Source organism: Pelodiscus sinensis, chromosome 5, assembly GCF_052426305.1.
Source record: "Pelodiscus sinensis isolate ZL-2025 chromosome 5, ASM5242630v1, whole genome shotgun sequence".
Taxonomy (NCBI): Eukaryota; Metazoa; Chordata; order Testudines; family Trionychidae; genus Pelodiscus; species Pelodiscus sinensis.
In genome coordinates this window covers 116848541-116868737 of record NC_143056.1, presented here as the reverse complement: position 1 = coordinate 116868737, position 20197 = coordinate 116848541, and the positions used below count along the sequence as shown (strand labels likewise).

Below are 20197 nucleotides of genomic sequence, written 5' to 3'. Positions count from 1 at the left end.
TTTCACGAGGAGTACCGGTAGTTCGGAATAGGACCCTAGTCCGAACTACCTAGTTCGAGCCCCGTGTAGCCGCGCTACACGGGGTTCGAAGCAGCGGGGATTTAAAAATGGCGGCTCCCCGCTTATGCTAATGAAGCCCGGGAAATTCAAATCCCGGGCTTCATTAGCAAGTGCGGTATGCATACATTACCCCGCTAGTTCGAACTAGCGGGGTAGTGTAGACATACCCTAACTGTATAATTAATAACATCCTGGGAAAGCAACAACTAAGCCTGTTCTTTAGACAGAATGGATCACTTCTCACATCTAAGTCAACATTCTAGATAAGGGACAAATGGGAGATCTTTTGCCTTAAAGGATCCTTGTGTACGTGTCCTGCCAGCAGACATGGGGCTGGGCCTGGATTGGGAAATGAGAAAGGATACAGAAGCCCAAGTCAGGATGCTAGACCAGAAATATAATCTTTATTATTAATAATATGTGAGCAGCAGCATGACTCCAAACTGAAAAATAAATAGATTTTCTTTACACAGACAGACAGATCCATCCACAGCAGCAGTAACAACAGTGAGAGAACCATTCATTGAGGCATTTGTATACACAAAGATTAGTGAATAAATTAAAGGCTGAATCAGATGAAGGCTTTGTATCTTCCTCCTCCCTGCCTCATGTCTCCTCCTCCCAGCATGCTTCATTTAAAGGAGGGTTAAAACAGTGACCACTTGCTGGTTCATTCTCCAGGTCATATTTATCCAAACTGCCTCCACATGTCCTGAGGCCTGGGGAAACGGCATTGTAACTCCCACACCCAGCCCCAGAGCACTTAATAAGCACCTCAGCAATCTCACAATGGGTGTGATCTAACACATCTGAAGTCAGTAAAAACATTACCATTGATGGGATTACCTGCATGCTTAACTTTAAGTGCCCACTTAAGCGCTTTGCTGATTCAAAGTATCAAAAACTCTCACTAAGGCACCTTTGACCCTCGATATTCCCTTTCTGCAGCCCACTTGCCTGCAGGGCAGGGAGACAATGAAGCTACAGAATATATATTTGTATTTAATTGTGTTTTGTATTTGCACAACCTAAAATAATTAGAATCCCCCCTTTCGGAATGAGCGCCCTCACTGGTAGATGGGCAGAATGCAAACTAGCATATCCACTTGCGTTATTAACTCTCTCTGGGTATGTTTACACTGAGGAGTCATTTCGAAATAACTCCCCTTATTTCAAAATAACAATGTGAGTGTTACCAAGCCTGTTATTCGGAAATAAGGGGCTGGTTATTTCGAAATAATAGCTCCTACTTTCCTTGGGGAATAAGCTTATTTAGAAATAGCTTCTTTCGGGAGTTGTTGTTTCAGAATAAGTTATTTCAAAATCATTTTGCAGTGTAGACTTAGTCTACACATCAGGCTGAGCATGGAGGCTCCCCTGCCCCCCAGTAATTCTGTGAATGGGTTAAATGTGCAATGTGTGTTTGTTTTCATTAAGACTCCTTAATGAGTCCCAATGGGAATTAGATAAATAGAGTTCCACTGAAGGGCTGGTTTCTCCTTCTCTCCTTCTAATTATCCTTATCCTGGGGGGGAAATAGATTTTTAGGTGTTTACAGCGTGTCCTAACACACTGGTGGAGTTTTCTTGGGAGCCAGAAAAAGCCACAATGTTTGCTACTAGACTCCATTTTGGATAAGATGAAGGGGGCCAATTGACCAGACTCTACTAGGGGTGGGGCTTAAAGGTCTGTAAAACTGGCCACTAGTCCCAAGGAAGTTACTCCAGATTGGGAGTTCAGCCTAATCAGAAGACTGCTTCCATTCTAAGGTGATGGTTGTGGTTAAGGTAGCTCCGAGTTTCACTTCTACCAGTGCTCAGAAACTCATCCCAGCTTGGAAGTCTGTTGTGGCTTAGATGCTTGTTCCAGCCTGGAAGGTTAGTTGAGCTCAAGATCTTATTTTAGCTTTGGGGGGACTACTCCAGGCCAGAAAGCCCAGCCCAATTTCAGAAATTGAATTTGGGTTAGGAGTTCAGCTAAAAATAGGGCCTAGCTCTGGTAGGATTCACTTACAACTCTTTTTGCCCTCAAAGGAGATTCAATACAGGGCTGCTTGTTCTTCATGAAGCTGCTACTGGGATTTTTTTTAGTTAAATGAACATGTTTCCTGTAGAATCTTAAATTAAAAATCCCGTATGTCCAATATTTGTAATGGACTCCTGACTACTTCTGCTTTTTAATTTCCTCAATTGCACTCGAGTCTGTGACCCACAGTCTGTAATGTGATGCTGTATTTGGGACTGAGCCAAAGTCCATTGTAGGCAACAAGAATTCCAGTGACGTCAGCAGATTTGGGGCAGGCCCTTAATCCTTCCATCTTCCATTCAAACTGGATCATCTTTAAATACATCTTTAAATGACTGTGGAAATATAATGGGGATTGAGCTACAGTACAAACCTAAGGCCAGGTCTACACTGCAGGGGAAAGATCAGCTTAAGGTACACAACTGCAGCTATGTAAATAACATAGCTGGAGTCAACGTATGTTAAGCCAAGCTTGGCATCATTTCCATAGTGGGAAGTCAATGGGAGAAATGCTCCAGTCAACTTCCCTTACTCCTCATGACTGCAAGGAGGATGGGGGCACCCTCAGCATTAGATTTAGTGGGTCTAGTAAAGACCCTCTAAATCAAACCCTGAAAGATGGATCGCCAGAATGTTGATCCTCTGGTAAGTGGAGGTGTTGCCTAAGAGAAAACGGGTTGAAGCTGTTGTCCAGGACTTGGCTGAAAACACAGTGGCCAAGTGCCAGAGCAGGGCGCCATCTCTGTAAGGGTGGAAGAAAGAAGCACCAGTGGCAGAGGGAAGAGAAGGAACATGGTTTTTCTATTAACTGATAACATTCAGAGCATCGATTAAGGAGTGAAGCTCATCCCTCACATTCTCCAGAGAGTGGTGGATCTTCTGAGAGCTGTCCAGGAGGTCAATGCTGTGGGTGTAGGGATCATATTTCACCGAGAAGGGTCGCTTGATGCGTGCAGCATAACTCCTGCAGGGAGAGAGGAAAAAGCAAATGTAGGGAGTAGAAAGGGGCTGTGACTCAAGCGGGCTGAAAATATGAGGGGTGGCATGCTCCCCTCAAATACCTTCCAAGCTCTGTTTTCAATCCCTCGCCATTTTAAAATTTTGTCAACTTAAAAAAAAATCTGCACTTGTCCCAACATCAAGCTAATTTCATACAACAGTGGCAAAGACGTGGTCTCAGAATACGCCTAGCATATTTCTGTGCATTGGAGTCACGCCTGGGCTGAATTGGTCTCTGCACTGTTCGCTAAGTTAAGTTAACTCCGAGAACACAGGTTAAAATGTTGCCTTGAGTCAAATGTGAAAGTGAAGTTAGTCTGGGAGGATGTTTGCGTAGATGTCAAAGAACCGTCCATTTTGGTGTGGGGCAAAGTGAGTAACATCCAGATTTTCAGAGGTGTCAAACCAATTATTTTAATGGGAACTAGATGCTTAAATACTTCTGAGAAGCTGGGTATTAGGGTATTTGGAGACTGAGAGCTTGTGCACATGGGGAAGTTATGAGGGCTCTCAGCTGCCACAGGCCCTTTAAAATGCTATTAGCCCCATGTTGGGCTGGGTAGAGGATGGGCACTGTGTGGTCCCAGGAGCATTGAGGGTGCGCTTCCCCCCATCCTAACACTCCTGCTCAAGGCCTATCCCTTCCAGCAGCACGGAGCCACCAGAACCCAGAACCCCCCTCCTCCCCCGATCCCCACTTTGCCCAGAGGCCCAGCAATTCTGTCGGTCTCCCTGAAAGCACCTAAATGAGTAACATGGTTTTCCACTACTGAATAAATATGGATGTGGGATCTTGACATTGGACCTCCATATTTGAAACCCCCCCCCCCAAAAAAAGCTTACAGAGATGGGGGACCACGCTTGTTCTACTAAAGAGTGTTTTTGATAAACCCCGGGTACAGGATTCATTATTTCTAATGGCAATAATTGCCACAGGTAAACAGGTATCAGCAGGTTCTGGTGGGATAGAGGTGCCTGGCACCCAAAGCACATAAGAACACTAGAATAACCAATGGCATTAAACAATATCCTGTCCAGTTCACACTAATGCCAATATTTGACCAAGATGTGTAAATACCTGGCTCACCTGCAACTTTTACTGATAGTCTTTATACTATGTAGCCAGTAACATTTGTCTTTCCTTAGGTTCTGGCACCCTCTTGTGGTGCTCAAATTGTCATTCACTCGCGGTTCATTTTGGGAAATACACTCTCTTCAACAAAGCAGAATAGTAATAGAGGTGTAGCCGTGTTAGTCTGGTCTAGCTGAAACAAAAAATAGGACTATGCAGCACTTTAAAGACTAACAAGATGGTTTATTAGGTGATGAGTTTTCGTGGGCCAGACCCACTTCCTCAGATCAAATTGTGGAAGAAAATCGGCATGACCATATATACCAAAGGGATACAATAAAAAAAAAACACTTTTTTTGATTGTATCTCTTTGGTATATATGGTCATGCCAATTTTCTTCCACAATTTGATCTGAGGAAGTGGGTCTGGCCCACGAAAGCTCATCACCTAATAAACCATCTGGTTAGTCTTTAAAGTGCTGCATAGTCCTGTCTTTCATTTCAAACAAAGGAGTATTTTTCAACAAGAAATATCTGCCTGAAACCAAGCAGTGACTTGAACCAGGGCGTCTCACCATCCCAATGACTATCTTAACCACCAGACTGTAGGCTACACTGGGGTAGATGGTCTCCCTCAGTTTTCCCCCCAAAGGTCTCCTTTTTTTTCCAATGTGGAATGCAACCATATGTTGAAATGTTTCATGAAACGGAGCTCTTGTTTTCTGGCCAGGTATATTACCTTCCTCACACTCCTAATTATGCCACTGTTGAGCACTGTTGAGCATTGTTACTTGGGTTAGAATTAAGAGCTCTTTGAATGCTAGCTCTGACAAGGCACTGAAAGAGTAAGCATAATAGACAATAGTTGGTCTTATTGGAACTGCACTGGTCTACTGCAAATTGGGATGGAGGGAAATATTAATAATTAGAAATATGGGTCCTTTGAGCATCCATATCTCAATACTCAGAGATCTTCCTTCATAGGAACCAGGCCCTTTAAATCACTGCTGGAGCACTGTGCAGCATGCTTCAGGCAGCACTGAGGGTGCACCACAGTCCAGGGACACTGAGGGCTAGCTGCCCCTGGCCCTGCCTCTTCCGCCCAACCTCTCTCCCCCCTCTCGCACCTCTGCAAATTCTCCCATTGGCTTCCTTTACTCCTCACAAAAGGAGGATTACCACAGGCTAGCGGGAACTGCCCTCAGCATTCCTATAATAGACCTGCTAAATCGAACGCCAGAAGATCAACCTCCAGAGCGTCAGTCTTCCAGTATGTATAGACATGTCCTCATTGGCTGAACATTTCTATGTGGGCAGGACAGGCCTCTAGAAAGAACTGAGATGCTGGCCTTACTAATTCATCATTTCATCAGTGTCAGACATACTGCCATGTTCACGCTAAAAGACAAAGTGTTACGCTTTTCAAAGGGTAAATATAAAAATATGATTTGGCGTCATGTAACACAAAGACATTTAGATGTTGGGGAGGGAAGTTGTATGGAAGCTTATTGACTGCCAAGGACTGTTGCTTGCCTTCTCGCATAAAAATCTAGGGAAAGGAACAAACAGCCTTACAGCTCTTTCTAAATTCAGCCATATTCTCCTGCCCGATATGGGTGCTCACACAGTCATACCATTAGAGACACTTGTCAGAAGTGCTTTGGGCAGGGAACACGGCTTGAAAAAAGTGAGCATAGCCTGGAGATTCAGGGGAAAATTTGTCCACAGACCCTAGGATCCCCACCCATACTCTGCAATAACAGCATGGCTGGTAGATGTGTCGTATCACCTTTGAGTGAGGAGCTGAGGCTCCACACTGTGACCCTTCTGGTAGGAGTCAGGGAGTGGAGAGAGAAGTATCCCTTCCTTTAGCTCATTCAGTCTGTCCTCCATCTTACTGCAATCAACAGGCCTAATGCCTCTGAGCAATTAAGGGTTCCACAGGTAGGTGTTGTGGCCTCATGCTTTGAGGTCTTGGCGTGAGAATCCTGGGGTTTATTCGTGACCCTGCTGTGTGAACGATGCAGAGTTGCTTTTAACCTCCTTGTGGCTTAGTTTCCCCACCTGAACCAGGCATTAATATACTTACCTGCCTGTAGGGCCTAGGGAGGTCTCACTAATTATGGTTTCTAATGCGCTTTGAGGTCAAGGTCCCCAGCAGCAAGTGTTCCTAAGAATGATACAAGGGGAAGGCAGGCCGTGGTAGAATTAGAACTGTGTATTTAGTGGCATTTCCATTCCAGATCTTACCTGAGTTTGTCTTTGGCATCGTTGAAGCTTTCGGATACAAAATATACTGGCTGGTAGTTCTGATCCTGGTAAGGCTGCATGGCGGCTGCATCTGGGTCGAAGTTCCGGACCTCCGGCTCGTCCGACAAGGAGTGCTGAGGGAAGCACAAACAAAAGCCAAAACGTAAAGGAGGAGAAGAAAGCTTGTGTGCATGTGTGAGAGAGAAATGCAGAAAGTGGATTGGCTAAAGAAACTGGAGGTGTGCGGGGGTGGGGAGGAAGAGATCTTTTGCGGCAATGTGTCTGCACACAGAAAGGTGGGACAAATTGAGACTTACTATTAGCTCTCCATAGGAGGATAGGAGCCCAGCTCCATAAGCTTTGATTATTCCATTCTGTTTGCAGAGCCCAAACTCCACTGTAAACCAATAGAGCTGTGAAGGGAAGAGAAAAACAAGCAAGGAGTCACTCCTCTTCTCCCTCCTCTTCATTTTCCTTTCACTTCCCTGCACTAGTTCAGGTCAGAGAACAGCCTTCCTGGGGCTGTTACTTGGGTCTGAAGGGAAACAGAGAGGTCACTGGCCACAAATCCCAGTCACAACTCTCATATGCTTTTCCAAGAGCTTCCATCTCTCCAGCGTGTCTGCCTAGACTGTGCCCATTGCTGTCACATCTGACTTGCATTGACTCATTGAGACCTTCTCCAGAATAAACCCCCATTGTTGGGTGATGAAATGCCTGTTCTCTCCCACTTACTTAGGAAGCTCAGGGGGCATGGTGCCACCCTGGCTGATTTCATTGCTGGGACAGTGAGAGAGACAGTGAGTTAACGATCTTATTGGGGTCTCCAATAGCATGGGGTTCTAAGCAGTTGCTTGTATTATGGGTACTCAAGGCCAGTTAGTTTCACTGTGGCTCATCGTGTCTCTGGATAACATACTATATATTCTGGTTATGTCCCAAGTATTCAGCATTAGCAGAATACCTCTATTAATTGGCCTTGAAGCTGAACATGGTTAGGCAGACTCAAAGGAAAAGGATGTCACTTACTCCAGCTCCAAATATTCCTTTCAATGCTACCCAGTAAATCCCACATCTTTGAAAATCTGATGCCCAATGATATGGAACTGGGGGTGCCCAGTGTCCATGAAACTTAATGTGTGGTCAGGTGAATTCTGCTCGACCTTAGTCTTTGGTAATTGACTTCTGTCACTGTGGGTGCATCTACATGGCACCCTTAGCTCGAAATAAGCTATGCAAATTGTGTAGCTTATTTTGAGTGTTTTTCGAAGTAGCTTATTTTGTCATTTGGCGCTGTCTACACAGTGCCAAATTTTGAAATAAACCGCTATTCCGAAACGTCTCTTACTCCTCTTGGAACGAGATTTACAGGGACATTGGAATAGCACGCCCGTTTTTTTTTAAAGCTATTTCAAAATAACGGGTGTGCTGTCAAGATGCGGAATAGCTATTTCGGGATACTGGCAGTATCCCAAAATAGCACCGCAGTGTAGACGTACCCTTTGACTGAGGTCAACTGTTTCCCAGCATGCACTTCAACAGACACGACAGCGCTCCACCACTAAGCCCTGAGTGTTTCATTGGTGGTATGTGACACTGTGGAGAAGGCCACTTAAGAAGGGAACCAGAACTTTGTGTTCTCCCCTAATGTTCTTCAGTGGGATAATGCTGGGAAACAAGCTAAGAGAGGATCCCTGGTGACACCTCTGCTGATTGACTGGAGAGAAGATGAGGAAAGAGACAATGAAGATACTATATGTGGAGACAGGACCTTAGTGACTGACTTCAGTGAACCTGTTTGTAGCTCAGGAAAAACTATACCATTTCCTGACTAAACCACATCTCCTAATCATCCCAGCCACTGATACCCAAGGAGAGAAAAGAGGAGGAGGAGCTTAGCAGTTCGGCCAGGGAAAAGGAGTAAAGGAAAACTTACAGTGGCAAGTTTTTCAATCTCTTCCTCAGTCGCTCCCAATGATGCCAAGCCAATATCCTAGAAAGCAAAAGGAAAGAGAGTTAAAGTAAACACAGGTTGCAATCAGATCCATTTCAATCCAATTTTACTAATGGTTTTGGCTCTGATGTTACTTGTTTTATGGCCATCTCACACTATCTCCTAGTCAGTAGCTGGAAATCAGCAGCACGTGGCACTACACTAATTCTGAGCTTGGCCTGTAGCAACGTTTTTTGTCTCATTTCCTCTAGCACCTTGTGCTATGGAGGCTGAGAGTGCTGGGGGAGAAGGGTGGTCTTGTGGTTAAAGCACTGGCCTGGGATTCATGAGATCTGGATTCTATTTGCAGGTTGGCCACTGACTCCTCATGTAACCTTGGGACAGTCACTTAATCCTTTGGACCTTAGTCCCCCATCTGTAAAAGAGGGATAATATTTCCTTTCTCCCTGTCCTGTCCACATAGTTGGTAAACAGAAACGATACCACATCTCATGTTCAAAGCCTTTCATGGCCTATCTCCACCTCCCGATCATCTCTCATTCAGTACCAAGCTGTCAGCTCCCTCTGCAATCAGCAAATGTCAGCCTGTGTCACCCATGAGGCAAGCAGATTAGGCTGGTGTTGGGGCTCTCCGTTTCTGCCATGTTGATGCAAAACAACCTGGCTGGGAGAGAGCAGACCAGGCTGCTGCATCACTTCTCTTCCCGCAACTTGTGCCACCACAGTGAGTGCATTTCAGCCCGACCCCTGCCTCCACCCTGCACCAGTCCACCCAGGTAATCCTCCAGACTGCCCTGGGCCCTGTGGACTAACATCAATATGGGGAACCGTGCTGTCCATAGGACAGTGGGGGCAGTTGCAGGGGTTGGGCTGCCCAAAGCATGAGGCCTAGGGCAGTTGCCTGAAACCATTGTATGGATGGGACGGCTCTGTCACCCATGTGTTACATTTCCAAACAAGGACATTCATGCTTCTTCCAAGCTGACCCTTCTACTGGGGAAGAGCCCCCCCATAAACACCCATAAAGCTGCCTCATTATCTTCCTTCAACTCCCTCACGACAGTCTGTCATGCTGACCAAAGCTGTCTCTTTGTTTCCTTGTACGCCCCCAGTGCCCTGTATCCATCAGTTCTCAAATTTAGATTGTAACCTCTTTTGGACAGGGACCTTCTTCTGTTCTGTGTTTGCACAGCAACTAGCACAGCATGGTCCTGGTCCCTGACTAGGGCACTTAGCCAATAGTAATCAAACTACCACAGGTGTAAGTTGGGCAGTGCGCCCCCGTGCGCTGCTCCAGTAAGAAAGGGGAGTTGTGCGGTTGGGGGTACTCTGCTGTAAGTGGAAGCCACATGCTGTCAGTTGGGCTCTGCGCTACCTCTCAGGGCCCCCACAAGCAGCAGGCATGTGAAAGGGGCGGGCAGGGCGCATGCTGCAGGTGGAAGCATACACACTCTCAGCCGGGCTCCTGGTGTGATAAGTGTGTTCCAGCCTGTCCTGTTGCCCCTCTCACCAGGCCAGCTTTGCAGTGTGCACTGCTGCAGTCCCAGGGGGGGAAGGGAGCAGCAGGCCAGGGGGGTTATGTGCTGCTGCCACCTGTTTGTCTGCATGCCGGCAGAGCCACAGCTCCTCTGGCAGGAACAGTAGCAGTGTGGGGCAGGAATCACCTCCAGGCCAGCCCTCAGCCCCCACTCCCACACTCTCCCTTACATACACACACACACATAGCCCATCTCACTGCCCTGAGCCCCCAGATGCACCTCAACCCAACCTGTGGAACTCCCTGCCAGAGGATGTTGTAAAGACCAGGATTTTAACAGGGTTCAAAAAAGAACTAGATACATTCATGGAAGTTAGGTTCATCAATACTTATTAGCCAGGATGGGCAGGAATGGTGTCTTGAGCCTCTGTTTGTCAGAGTCTGGAAATGGATGACAGGGGAGGGATCACTTGATGATTCCCTGTCCTGTTCACTCCCTCTGAGGCATCTGGCATGGCCACTATCAGCAGACAGGGTACTGGGCTAGATGGACCTTTGGTCTGTCCCAGGATGGCCGTTCTTATGTTCTTATGACTCCTGCAACCCTCCCCACACCTCAACTGCCTGCCCTGAGCCTCCCCCCTCCCCCCCCCCGCCCTCCAACCCTTTACCCTGAGCCCCCTGCACTCCACGCTATACTTAAATTTCTTACAGGTACTGTCATATCACAGCTCTGTCAACCTCCTGCACTGAGTGCCCCCGTCCCCTAACCCAGGGAAGGCTGCAATATAACAGTACTCGTAAGAAATTTAAATTACTGTCACCATTCAAGACTACTACTACTACTACTACTACTAATAATAATAATAATTTAGGTGGCCACTCACACACCAGAAATGAACAAAGAGTAAAAACCACAGCTCAAAGTAGAAAGGCCACAAGCAACCTGTGGGCTGAAATATGTTCACACCAAGTACTGGAAGAACAGTTACTAAGAATGAACAAGTTCTTAAAATGCAGTTTGATCTGTGGATAATTTAGTGGGGGTGGAGAGGCCTATATGCATTGGATAAATTGTTGGCTGTGGATACTCTGTCCAGCTCTAGTCTAGGGCCCTATAGCACACCCTGCAATAACTCCTGCTAGGGCAGCGCTAGGAGTAAACTTTCATACACCTACCATTCCAATGCCATTCCCAGCCATACTGCTGGGGAAAACTGGAAATAGGGTCTAGCCAACACAACTATGCAGATCCCTGCCATAATTCCTGGTGGGGGAAGTTGGGATTGGAATAGATTTGCATTCCCACACTGTCCTCTATCATGGCTTCTGAGCATCAGGACCCACTACTGGGATCTCAAAGCAAGGGACGACCTGCCCATATTACCTGGGAGAACTGTGCAAACGTCTTGTCGGCCAGCATGGGCACGTGCCCCAGAAGTTCATGACAACAGTCCCTTCCATTGGAAAGAAAAGAGCAAGGGTTGATTAGTCACTGCTGGAGGATTGAATCCCATTTCCTGACTATACATCATATCAGGAGCAGTGTGAGGACAGGGAGGATTCTGCATTGTGCCCAGCAATACTCACGGCTCTGGGGAGTGCATGGGTGAGGATGCATGACGGATGTACTGTGTGCACTGGAATACCCTGAAGGCCAAGCTGGATAGAAAATCACGTGCAGACAGCAAGCCAGCCACAGGTCGGAGCTGGAACCCAGTTCTCTCTGAAATAATCGAAGCAAGTAGAGTTGCCAGATGTTTTAACAAAAAATACTGAACACTGCCCCCCCCCCAAAAAAAAACCACCAGGGAAAAAAAGTCCCCCCCTCCCCCCCCCGAACAGAATTGTGGAGCAAAAAAAAACAATTTAAAAAAATGTTTTTAAAGGAGGCTGCCCCTTTAAGATGGCTGCCATCTTGAGTGCCATTTTTAAAACCCCACAGCTCCACCTGGTAAGCACAGGGCAGCTGAGGGCTGGGAGCAGCTCTCGACAACAGATGCTACATTCTCACTCCTCTGCGTAGAACACACATTTCCACCTCAGGCCCACACCCACCTTTCAGGAAGCAGGAGACATCCTCCAGTTGCGGGATGTTGTTCTCGCTGTAGCCGCAGGATCTCTCTAGCAAGTAAAAGGCCTCCAGGTGCTCTTTGCAGGCATGAGTCGGGTACAGACTCTTCAGTGTGGAGTAAACCTCTCTCCTTTAGAGTGGCAGATGGGAGAGAGGGTATGAATTCAGGCCTTCATTGCTCCTCTCATCAGAACTGATATAACCCAGTACACATTCTGCTGCAGTTCCTCTCCCTTGTTTGTTTTTATAACCACTGAGTTTGTATCCATTTACACACACACCTTGGAGTCCTCAGGCACACGTACACTCCCCATCCTAACGTTTGATGCCTTACTGTGGGAGCAGAGAATTCAGATGGCTTATTGACAGGCACAATTCCTGTATCTGTAGATAATTAACTCAAGGCTCAGGTTGCCCTGGGAAAGTTCTTTCTAACTGGCAACACAAAGCCAGTCCCAGTGGCTTTATCTGTTAAAATGTCACACTTAGGGATAGACAATTAAGAGACACCGTATGGACAATGCAGAAATACACATCAGCAGCTCTCCACTGATAGGTCATCCCCATTCTCATTAGTACTCCTATCCTCTATGAGTACGTCTACATGGCAAACAACCTGCAGTAGTGAGTCTATAGACTTGTTTCTTAGGGTTTACGTGAGAACACTAAAAGCTCTAGTGAAGATAACCTGGCTCAGTCTGGAGCTAGGCTCTGAAGCCTGATCCTGTCCGCAGGCTTGAAGCCTCACTGCTGTGGGTTTTAAAGTGGTTTAGATGAACCATAATAGGAACCTCTGGAGAGAATAAGAAGTGGAACTTTCATGGACTTTAGATACATGGACTTTAGCCTTCAGAAAGGGGGAGCAGCAGAAATTGATTGATGGTACTAATGGGTTCTGGATGTGCCTTAGATTTTGTTAGGAGGCTGAGCAGCTAGCAAGCAGAGTGGCAGTACAGGTCAGGTTTCCTCACATGCTGCACCTCTTTCTGTGAGTTACAAACAATAGTATCTGACATTCTTGTTCCTTAGGGATGGACCTCCTGGACCTCCCAGTCTGGTAGTCAGAGTCCTTTACAGAGAGGTCATTAGGCAACATTCACACCTTAGTGATATATTTTGAAGATGCCCCACCATGGCCCTTCATTTCTCAACTTCCAGTACTGGCCCCAGTATATACCCCTGACTGTTTTCTGATTGCTCTATTTGCCCAAGGCACACTTTGCCACAAAGGGACAAAATCTCATTTCTTTTATTATTCCTAATTCAGCTGGACGGCATCACAAAGGTGTTTCCATTAAATCAAACACTCACCAGGTAGCTATCTCCTCTGCCCTGTACTCGACTCTAGGGATTGGCTCCCCACTGCAAAACAAACACAGTGGGAGGATAGGAGATGGGGATACACAATAGCAACATGTTTTACACTGTGGAGCCCCAGCCTTACGAAAGCTCACTCTTTGAGAAGACAGCAGTAAGTTTTTGATGCACAACATCAATGCAGTATAATATGGATGAGATAAATGTAAATGGAACACATGGCTAGCATATGAGGCACAGGGTTGGCACAGGCCTACTAAGAAACACAAGTCTCTAGAATATGGGTCAACAATAGAGTTGGGCCAAATTTTTTGACCAAAACTTCTTTTCATCAAAAAGATTCTGTGACATCAAAATTTTTAGTGAATTTCTCACAACATTGTTAGCTGTTTGGGTCAAAATGAAAGCTTAAAAAAATTCTAGAAAAATTGCAGCTTTACATTTCAACGCATCATTTCATTTATTTTAAAATGCTGAAAATGCTTAAAATCACAACAAAATGTTTTATGGTGGAACAACAAGATATTCTTTTTTAAATATTTTGATTCACTGTGCCTGTCAAAAAAATGTCCTTTTTTTCCCACCCAAAATTATCCGACCCAAATTTTTTCTTGAGTTTTCAGAATTTCCAGTGAAAACTGAAAAATCTATTATTTGCCCAGCTCTGGTCCTCAGGCTAATTAGAGACACATTAATATATGAACATAGGGGTAGCGCAGATCTAACTGGAGACATGGGGCTTAGAATTGACTCTAGGGCTAGGAGGGCTTTAAACTAGTAGTTCATCTACTGGGGTAAACTTTATGCTCAAAACACATAACTGGGACTCAACATAGCTTGACAGTAAAGAATCAGAGCATCAAGGGACATAAGGAGAAGCACTTTTTCAATTGTCTGTGCAGCAGTGCTAAAAATCTGGGACGTTAACAGAAGAATCAGAAATGCTCATTTATGGAACAAAATTGCTGTCTAGTATTACTGAAACTAGGAGGGCGGAGTCACATGACCAAAATGTTAAAATCACTGGTTAGCCTATATTCTCTTAATTGGGTCTATGTCTCCACTGAGTTAGGGATGTGATTCCCAACTTGTATGCACATATTCACATTAACTTGGGTGAATATAAATAGTATTACAGCTATGATAGCACGGGCAATGACAGCATGGTTAAGGTGTGCTGCATATGTACCCAGGGGGCTGAGGTAGGTTTGTTCTTGGCATAGCTAAGCTATGCCTCTGCTGCCACTGCCCCTGCTACCACAGATACATTACTGTTTATACTGTGTTAACCCTCATCATGCTAGTGCAAATTTGTGTATGCAGTCTAGGAATTACAACCCTAGGTCATAGCATAACTTTAAGAAGGAGAGGGAAGCGATACCCTACATTAAAGGCACTATTGTCTGCTTTTGAGTTACTGGTGATTCACAAGAACAGGAGCAGGAAAGATTATGAATCAATGTTCTTACAGGGGTGGCCAACCTGCGACTCATGAGCCACATGCGGCTCTTCAAAGGAAAAATTGCAGCTTCCTCACCCGCGGCTCTTCTCACGGTCCCCTGCTCTGACCGTTTTTTCCTTGTCTGGGCAGGGCGCCACTTGGTGCAGCGAGATCTGATGCTGTGGCCGAAGGAAGTCTGCTTGGGCCACACGCGGCTCTTAAAGGGGCAGCGGGTTTGTCTATCTGTCTGTCTGTCTGTCTGTCTGTTTGTTTGTTTGTTTGTTTTTTGCTCAACAACTTCTTTCCCTTGGCTCTTTATTCTGTATCCACCACTATTTTGGCTCTTCGTCTGTAACGGGTTGGCCACCCCTGTTCTACATGATAAATCACAAGAATTATATAGATACACACACACACACACACAAACACACACACGCATAAAAAAAACTTGGTGCTTTAAGAGGGACAATTCCCCAAAGCTGACAAATCTGAGTAAAATTGAGTGGAAGGGGAGGAAAAAATTAAATGTCAGTGATCATTGGCAGATGTTTTATTAGATGTGTCAATACACCCAAAACTTCCACAATTGCATACAAGTTTTCTTTGCTTAAAAACGATCCTGGTAAAAAGGCAAAACACAAGTAATAATTAAAAAATTATATATATATATATATATATATATATATATATATATATATATATATATATATATATATATATATATATATAAATAACAAGGGAAAGGGGAAAGTTGATAACATTAGTATTAATGGACCATTTGGAAATGCAGATTATTGATAAGGGAAGCTAACGGTGTCAATGAACAATTTATGGCCAGTAGAGGTAAGGAAAATAAGAAGAAAATCTTTAAACATACCAAAACAAACAAAATCCTAACATTGGAATAGATCTGCTATTAAATAAGGATCATAAAAATTGTCAACCATGATGCAAAAAGGAAAAAATATTCCCTTAAATATATTTATTCAATATTTGGAAAGAAGCAAGATGACATATTCATGCTTTACAGTGATAAGGAAATGCTTTCTATTCCATCAGTAACCAAGGAGGATGATAAACAGCAACTATTAAAGTTAAACAGTGGATCTCAAAGCAATTGTAAATAGAGAAACATCTTCCTATTGGGTTAGGTGGGTTACCTCAAGATCTGTTCTTTGCCCCATTGTATTCAATATTTTTGTCAATGCAGGAGTGGTAAATAATAATGTGGTCAAGTCAGCAGTGAAAACCAATTTGGTTTGCTTAGTAAGGTGAGTTCATTTGAACAATGTGACTTTAATGCAACCAAATACAAACCATACATCAGGAAACAAAGAATGTTGGTCACACTTAAAGACAGGAGAGAGTACTTCTGAATGTAGTGATACTGAAAAGGATTTGTGGTCATGCTAGATAACCAATTGAGTATGAGCTCAAAGAGCAATGCTATAGCTAAGTGGGAGGAGTTGGCCGGGAGGGGAATTAATCCCTTGGATGCATAAACAGAGGACTGGAAGGTGGTATTGCATCTGCAGATAGAATTAATGAGATTATTACTGGAATACTGTTTCTAATCTTGGTATCCATATTTCAAAAAGAATGAAAAATTGGAATGAGTTTAGAAAAGAGCTACAAGAATGCATCGAGGTTTGGAAAACATACCTTATAATGCACTAATTAAGAAGTTCAATCTATTTATTTTATCTAAGAAAAAAATTAGTGATAGCTAGTTGCAGTCTATAAATACTTCATGTGGAAAAGAGTTCAGATATTATATGGTTCTTTAATTTAGTAGAAAAATGTGTAACAAGATCTAGTGAAAGTTAAAGCTAGACAAATTCAATCTAGAAATAAAACACACATTATTCACAATGAGGATAATTAGCCGTTGAATCAGTATAATTAGGCATGGGGTTATTTCTCCATTGCTTGATGTCTTTAAATCAAGACCAAGTATCTTTCTTAAAGAGATGTTATGAACTTGATGCAGAAATTATGGCCTATGTTATGCACGAGATCTGTTCTGGCTTTAAAAATCTATGAATTAATAAACATGCAGATTTTTAAAAATGGGCGGAAGCTGGATGAGAGCAGAGAGAGCACAAGACCCGAGAAAAGAAAATGAGAAGGGAGAATGAAAGGGCAAAACATGGAAAGAAATGAAGAAAAGTTGACAGAAGACAGATTAATGGAAGTAGCATGAGATCCCAGCAGGTGGCACTGTGCTATGACATTGCTTCCACCGGTATGTTAGGAAAGTGTCTTACTACTTATAGTGGAAGGCAATTTCTGCAATCATTTTTCTTCTCTGCCGGTATGCTTGGTCAGAGAATCCCTGAGACAAAAAGGAACAGAACATGTATTTCAGTTTGTTAACATGTCATACAAAAAAGTTCTCATATTTCCTGCACTATCACGTACACTCTTAATATAAAAGATAGAACTATGCAGCACTTTAAAGACTAGTTAAAGTTAGTCAGCAAGACCAGACTAACATGGCTACATCTCTATTACTACCCTTAATATAGGAACTGTGGTGGGCAGATAAACTCACCCACACATTAGCAGGTAGCCACTGCCCCTCATTACAACAGAGACCCCTCCTTTCAGTCCTATCTCCATTCCCTATCTCAAAGTGAGAGCTCTGTATTCTCCTTACAGGTGGAGGGGATTGGATCCTGCTGCCCCAAATGCAGTCTATTTGTCTGAATGATTGTCTATTCATTTTCTGGGAAGTAAGGTCCTTCAAGCCAAATACAGGGCATCTTTACTCTTTCTCTCGGAAACCAAGTCTGAAACAGAACTAGTTAAAATTGAGGCAGGATAGCCATGAAAATTGCCTCAGAAGTGAGATCTTTTGGACTGGGGAACAATCCCCTTAGAGATGTAGTAGAAACCCATCTCTCATAAAATAATACTAGACTAAGCACCGAGGAATACAATATCCTGCAGGAACCAATCCTGTACTGGCAAGAGGGAGATAGACAAGATGGGATAACAGGCAGTGCTAGGCCAGAAATGATTTTCCCGGACTAAGAAAATGTTTGACATTTTGAAAAGCTTTCCTGTCCCAATTTTGGATGAGATGTCAAGATCTCAAAAATGTTAATGAACTGATTATCCCAGAAAAGTTTTGGTTTGAGTCTATCAAAACACTTCCTTTTTACATTGATCTTTCAATATTTTAATTCCCCCCCCCCCTCCAAATTTCAAACTGAAAAGTCATTTGGAACAAACAAACATTCTTCTGCCCAAAATTCTCATCTTGAAAATGTCAAAATGTCCCATTTTGAGAATTTTGAAATTTTTTCAAACTTTTTTTGGCTATGAAAAATGAGTCCAAACAGACCCTTTCAGGAAACCTGTTTTGCTTTTGCAGAATTAATATTTTCTGATGAAAAAAAAGGGTCAAAAAATTCCTGACCGGGCCCAATCACAGGTACTTTCCATTACTCTCTCTGTCAGAAGACATGTGGAAAGTGAGGCTATGTTTGAACTCATCAACTCACTGGATGGTCCAAATCCAAGTCAGGGTCAAACTTGGTGACTAAGTGATGACACTTGTCAAGTTCAGAGATTTTTCTTGGAAACCAGTAAACTGTAAAGAGAAATAAGATCACAGAAGTGAATGTTGAGTTAAGTACATCTCATGTCACGTGGAGAGGTCATAGCACACACATGACCTGATGTGGCACATGCATACACACATGCTCACATCAATTCTAAATAAATTGTTCATGATATCACCGTGCTTTGATGACTATGCTCCATGACGCCCATGATCCCTTTGTTTGGGGCACCTACCCTCAGCCAGACACAATAAACTAGTCTCCACCACATGATCAAACATGGATTCCCTCTCAACATCCCAGCACAATGACTGCCCTCCCCCCTCACGCACACACCTTTCGCTACTTCTGTCAATGAAGCTCAAAAACATCAAGGGTTAGGCGGTAAGGGAATAAATCTATTTTAGCAGCCTTCCCAGGCTTGTGTGAAGTTAGGGAATAATCATCCAATGATGTGGACCAGGCTATTCACCTGCATTGCTAGGTCACGTGCAGCACTGATTAGCTAAAGATGAAGGGACAAAATTGCCAGGAATGCAGGGGGAAAATGACCCCATATTAGCAGGGTGATACCAAGAATTCCAGGCACATGATCTTCTGATGCCAGGTATGGTAAAAGAAAAAACCCTCGCCCATGACTAATCACTTTCCCATCATTCCCATCTTCTGCTCTCCTTTCAATTTGTATTTCTGGCCATATATAGCTAGAGCTGTTTCCTCTCCATCTCTAATATAAGGGCAGAGATAATATCATGTTTAAAACACCTACCAATTCTCAGAGTGCTGGTATCTTATTAGGAAAGAATTAAAGATCTTAAGGAACCTCTAAGGCTACTTGACATTTTATCACCTACCTAATGGCTTCCCCATGAATCAAAATTGGGAGGAAGAGAGAAATCCTCTGATATTAGTGCTGTATCAAAATAAAATTCTAGCTCAACTAAAAAGAATTAATTTCACTAGTCCTTAAAGACAAGCAACTGGCCAAAGGTGTCTCACTGATGTAGAAAGAGCACCATCCAAACACACTTGTAGTTACTGATACGGGGGAAGAAAGATCAGAAATATAAATTAGACAACTGGTTAGAATAAGAAGCGTGAACTCTGTATAGTGTTGGGAGATGGGCATTAAATTCCTAATTCTGTTGCTTTTAGACCTGGAAGAAGGAATCTGACCAGTGTTCCCTGTTAACTGTGGGCTGGGGCAGCCACCCAGCAGAGATCTGGGTGGCACTCAACTGATTAGGCGAGTGCCCACAGCCAGCAGCATGTGTTTCTGCTGGTGGTGCACATTTGCACATGGCTTGGTGCACATAACAAACTGTATTCTGCATGTGGATGGAAAAAATTAGAGGGAACATTGAATCTGACACCTCTTAAAAGGGGAGAAGTGAGAGAGAAAAGAAGGGAATTAAGGAGTCTACTCTCATGGGAGGTGTATTCTATTCTATTTATTCTATTCTGATCCCCGGCACCTGAGTGTTGTAATCCCTATGCCAGAGTTTTTCAAGCTCAATCTTCATGTTAGAATGGAAGAAACTGAAACAGCTGCAAGTTCCTTACACTTGTCTTCCTTAGTGCTCCTCACTTCTTCTGATACCCTTTTGATGGAGCTCATGAGAGTGCTGACATCGGAGCTATGGACTTCACATCGTATAAAATATTCCAGCTCAGTGGTCCCCGCCCGAGGCTTCCTGCTGGGCCTTGTCTCCAGGTGGTGAATTTTAGCTTCAAATGTCTTTGGAGAGTGGAAGAGGGGAAAACATACAATGTAAAAATACAGGCTTTGATAACATTGCATTGCAAACTTTCCCACAGGTGAAATTAAAATCGGGAAGAAAATCCAGAAACACAAGCCTTTCCCCAGGATGCCTGCATGGCAGGCATCTGGGTATTTCTAGTCCTGATCTGATAAACTCCTAAAATCAGAACAAGACACCTTCCTGTTAATGCCATCCCT

The 20197-nt window shown here is 43.9% G+C and overlaps 1 protein-coding gene across 1 annotated transcript in view; it reads right to left on the bottom strand.

Moving 5' to 3' along the window:
• Window positions 1-445: 445 nt before the first annotated feature.
• TH (tyrosine hydroxylase) overlaps window positions 446-20197 on the bottom strand; it is a 34853-nt gene continuing 15101 nt past the window's right edge. Inside the window, exons 3-13 of the mRNA XM_006134913.5 lie at window positions 19801-19975; window positions 18178-18266; window positions 16936-17003; window positions 13222-13272; window positions 11895-12040; window positions 11427-11562; window positions 11224-11293; window positions 8342-8398; window positions 6723-6818; window positions 6406-6539; window positions 446-3049 (exon numbers count right to left, since the gene is read on the bottom strand). Coding sequence (XP_006134975.1) covers window positions 2890-3049; window positions 6406-6539; window positions 6723-6818; window positions 8342-8398; window positions 11224-11293; window positions 11427-11562; window positions 11895-12040; window positions 13222-13272; window positions 16936-17003; window positions 18178-18266; window positions 19801-19975 — 1182 coding nt within the window. The 3' untranslated portion in view covers window positions 446-2889. The remainder of the gene's footprint in view (window positions 3050-6405; window positions 6540-6722; window positions 6819-8341; window positions 8399-11223; window positions 11294-11426; window positions 11563-11894; window positions 12041-13221; window positions 13273-16935; window positions 17004-18177; window positions 18267-19800; window positions 19976-20197) is intronic.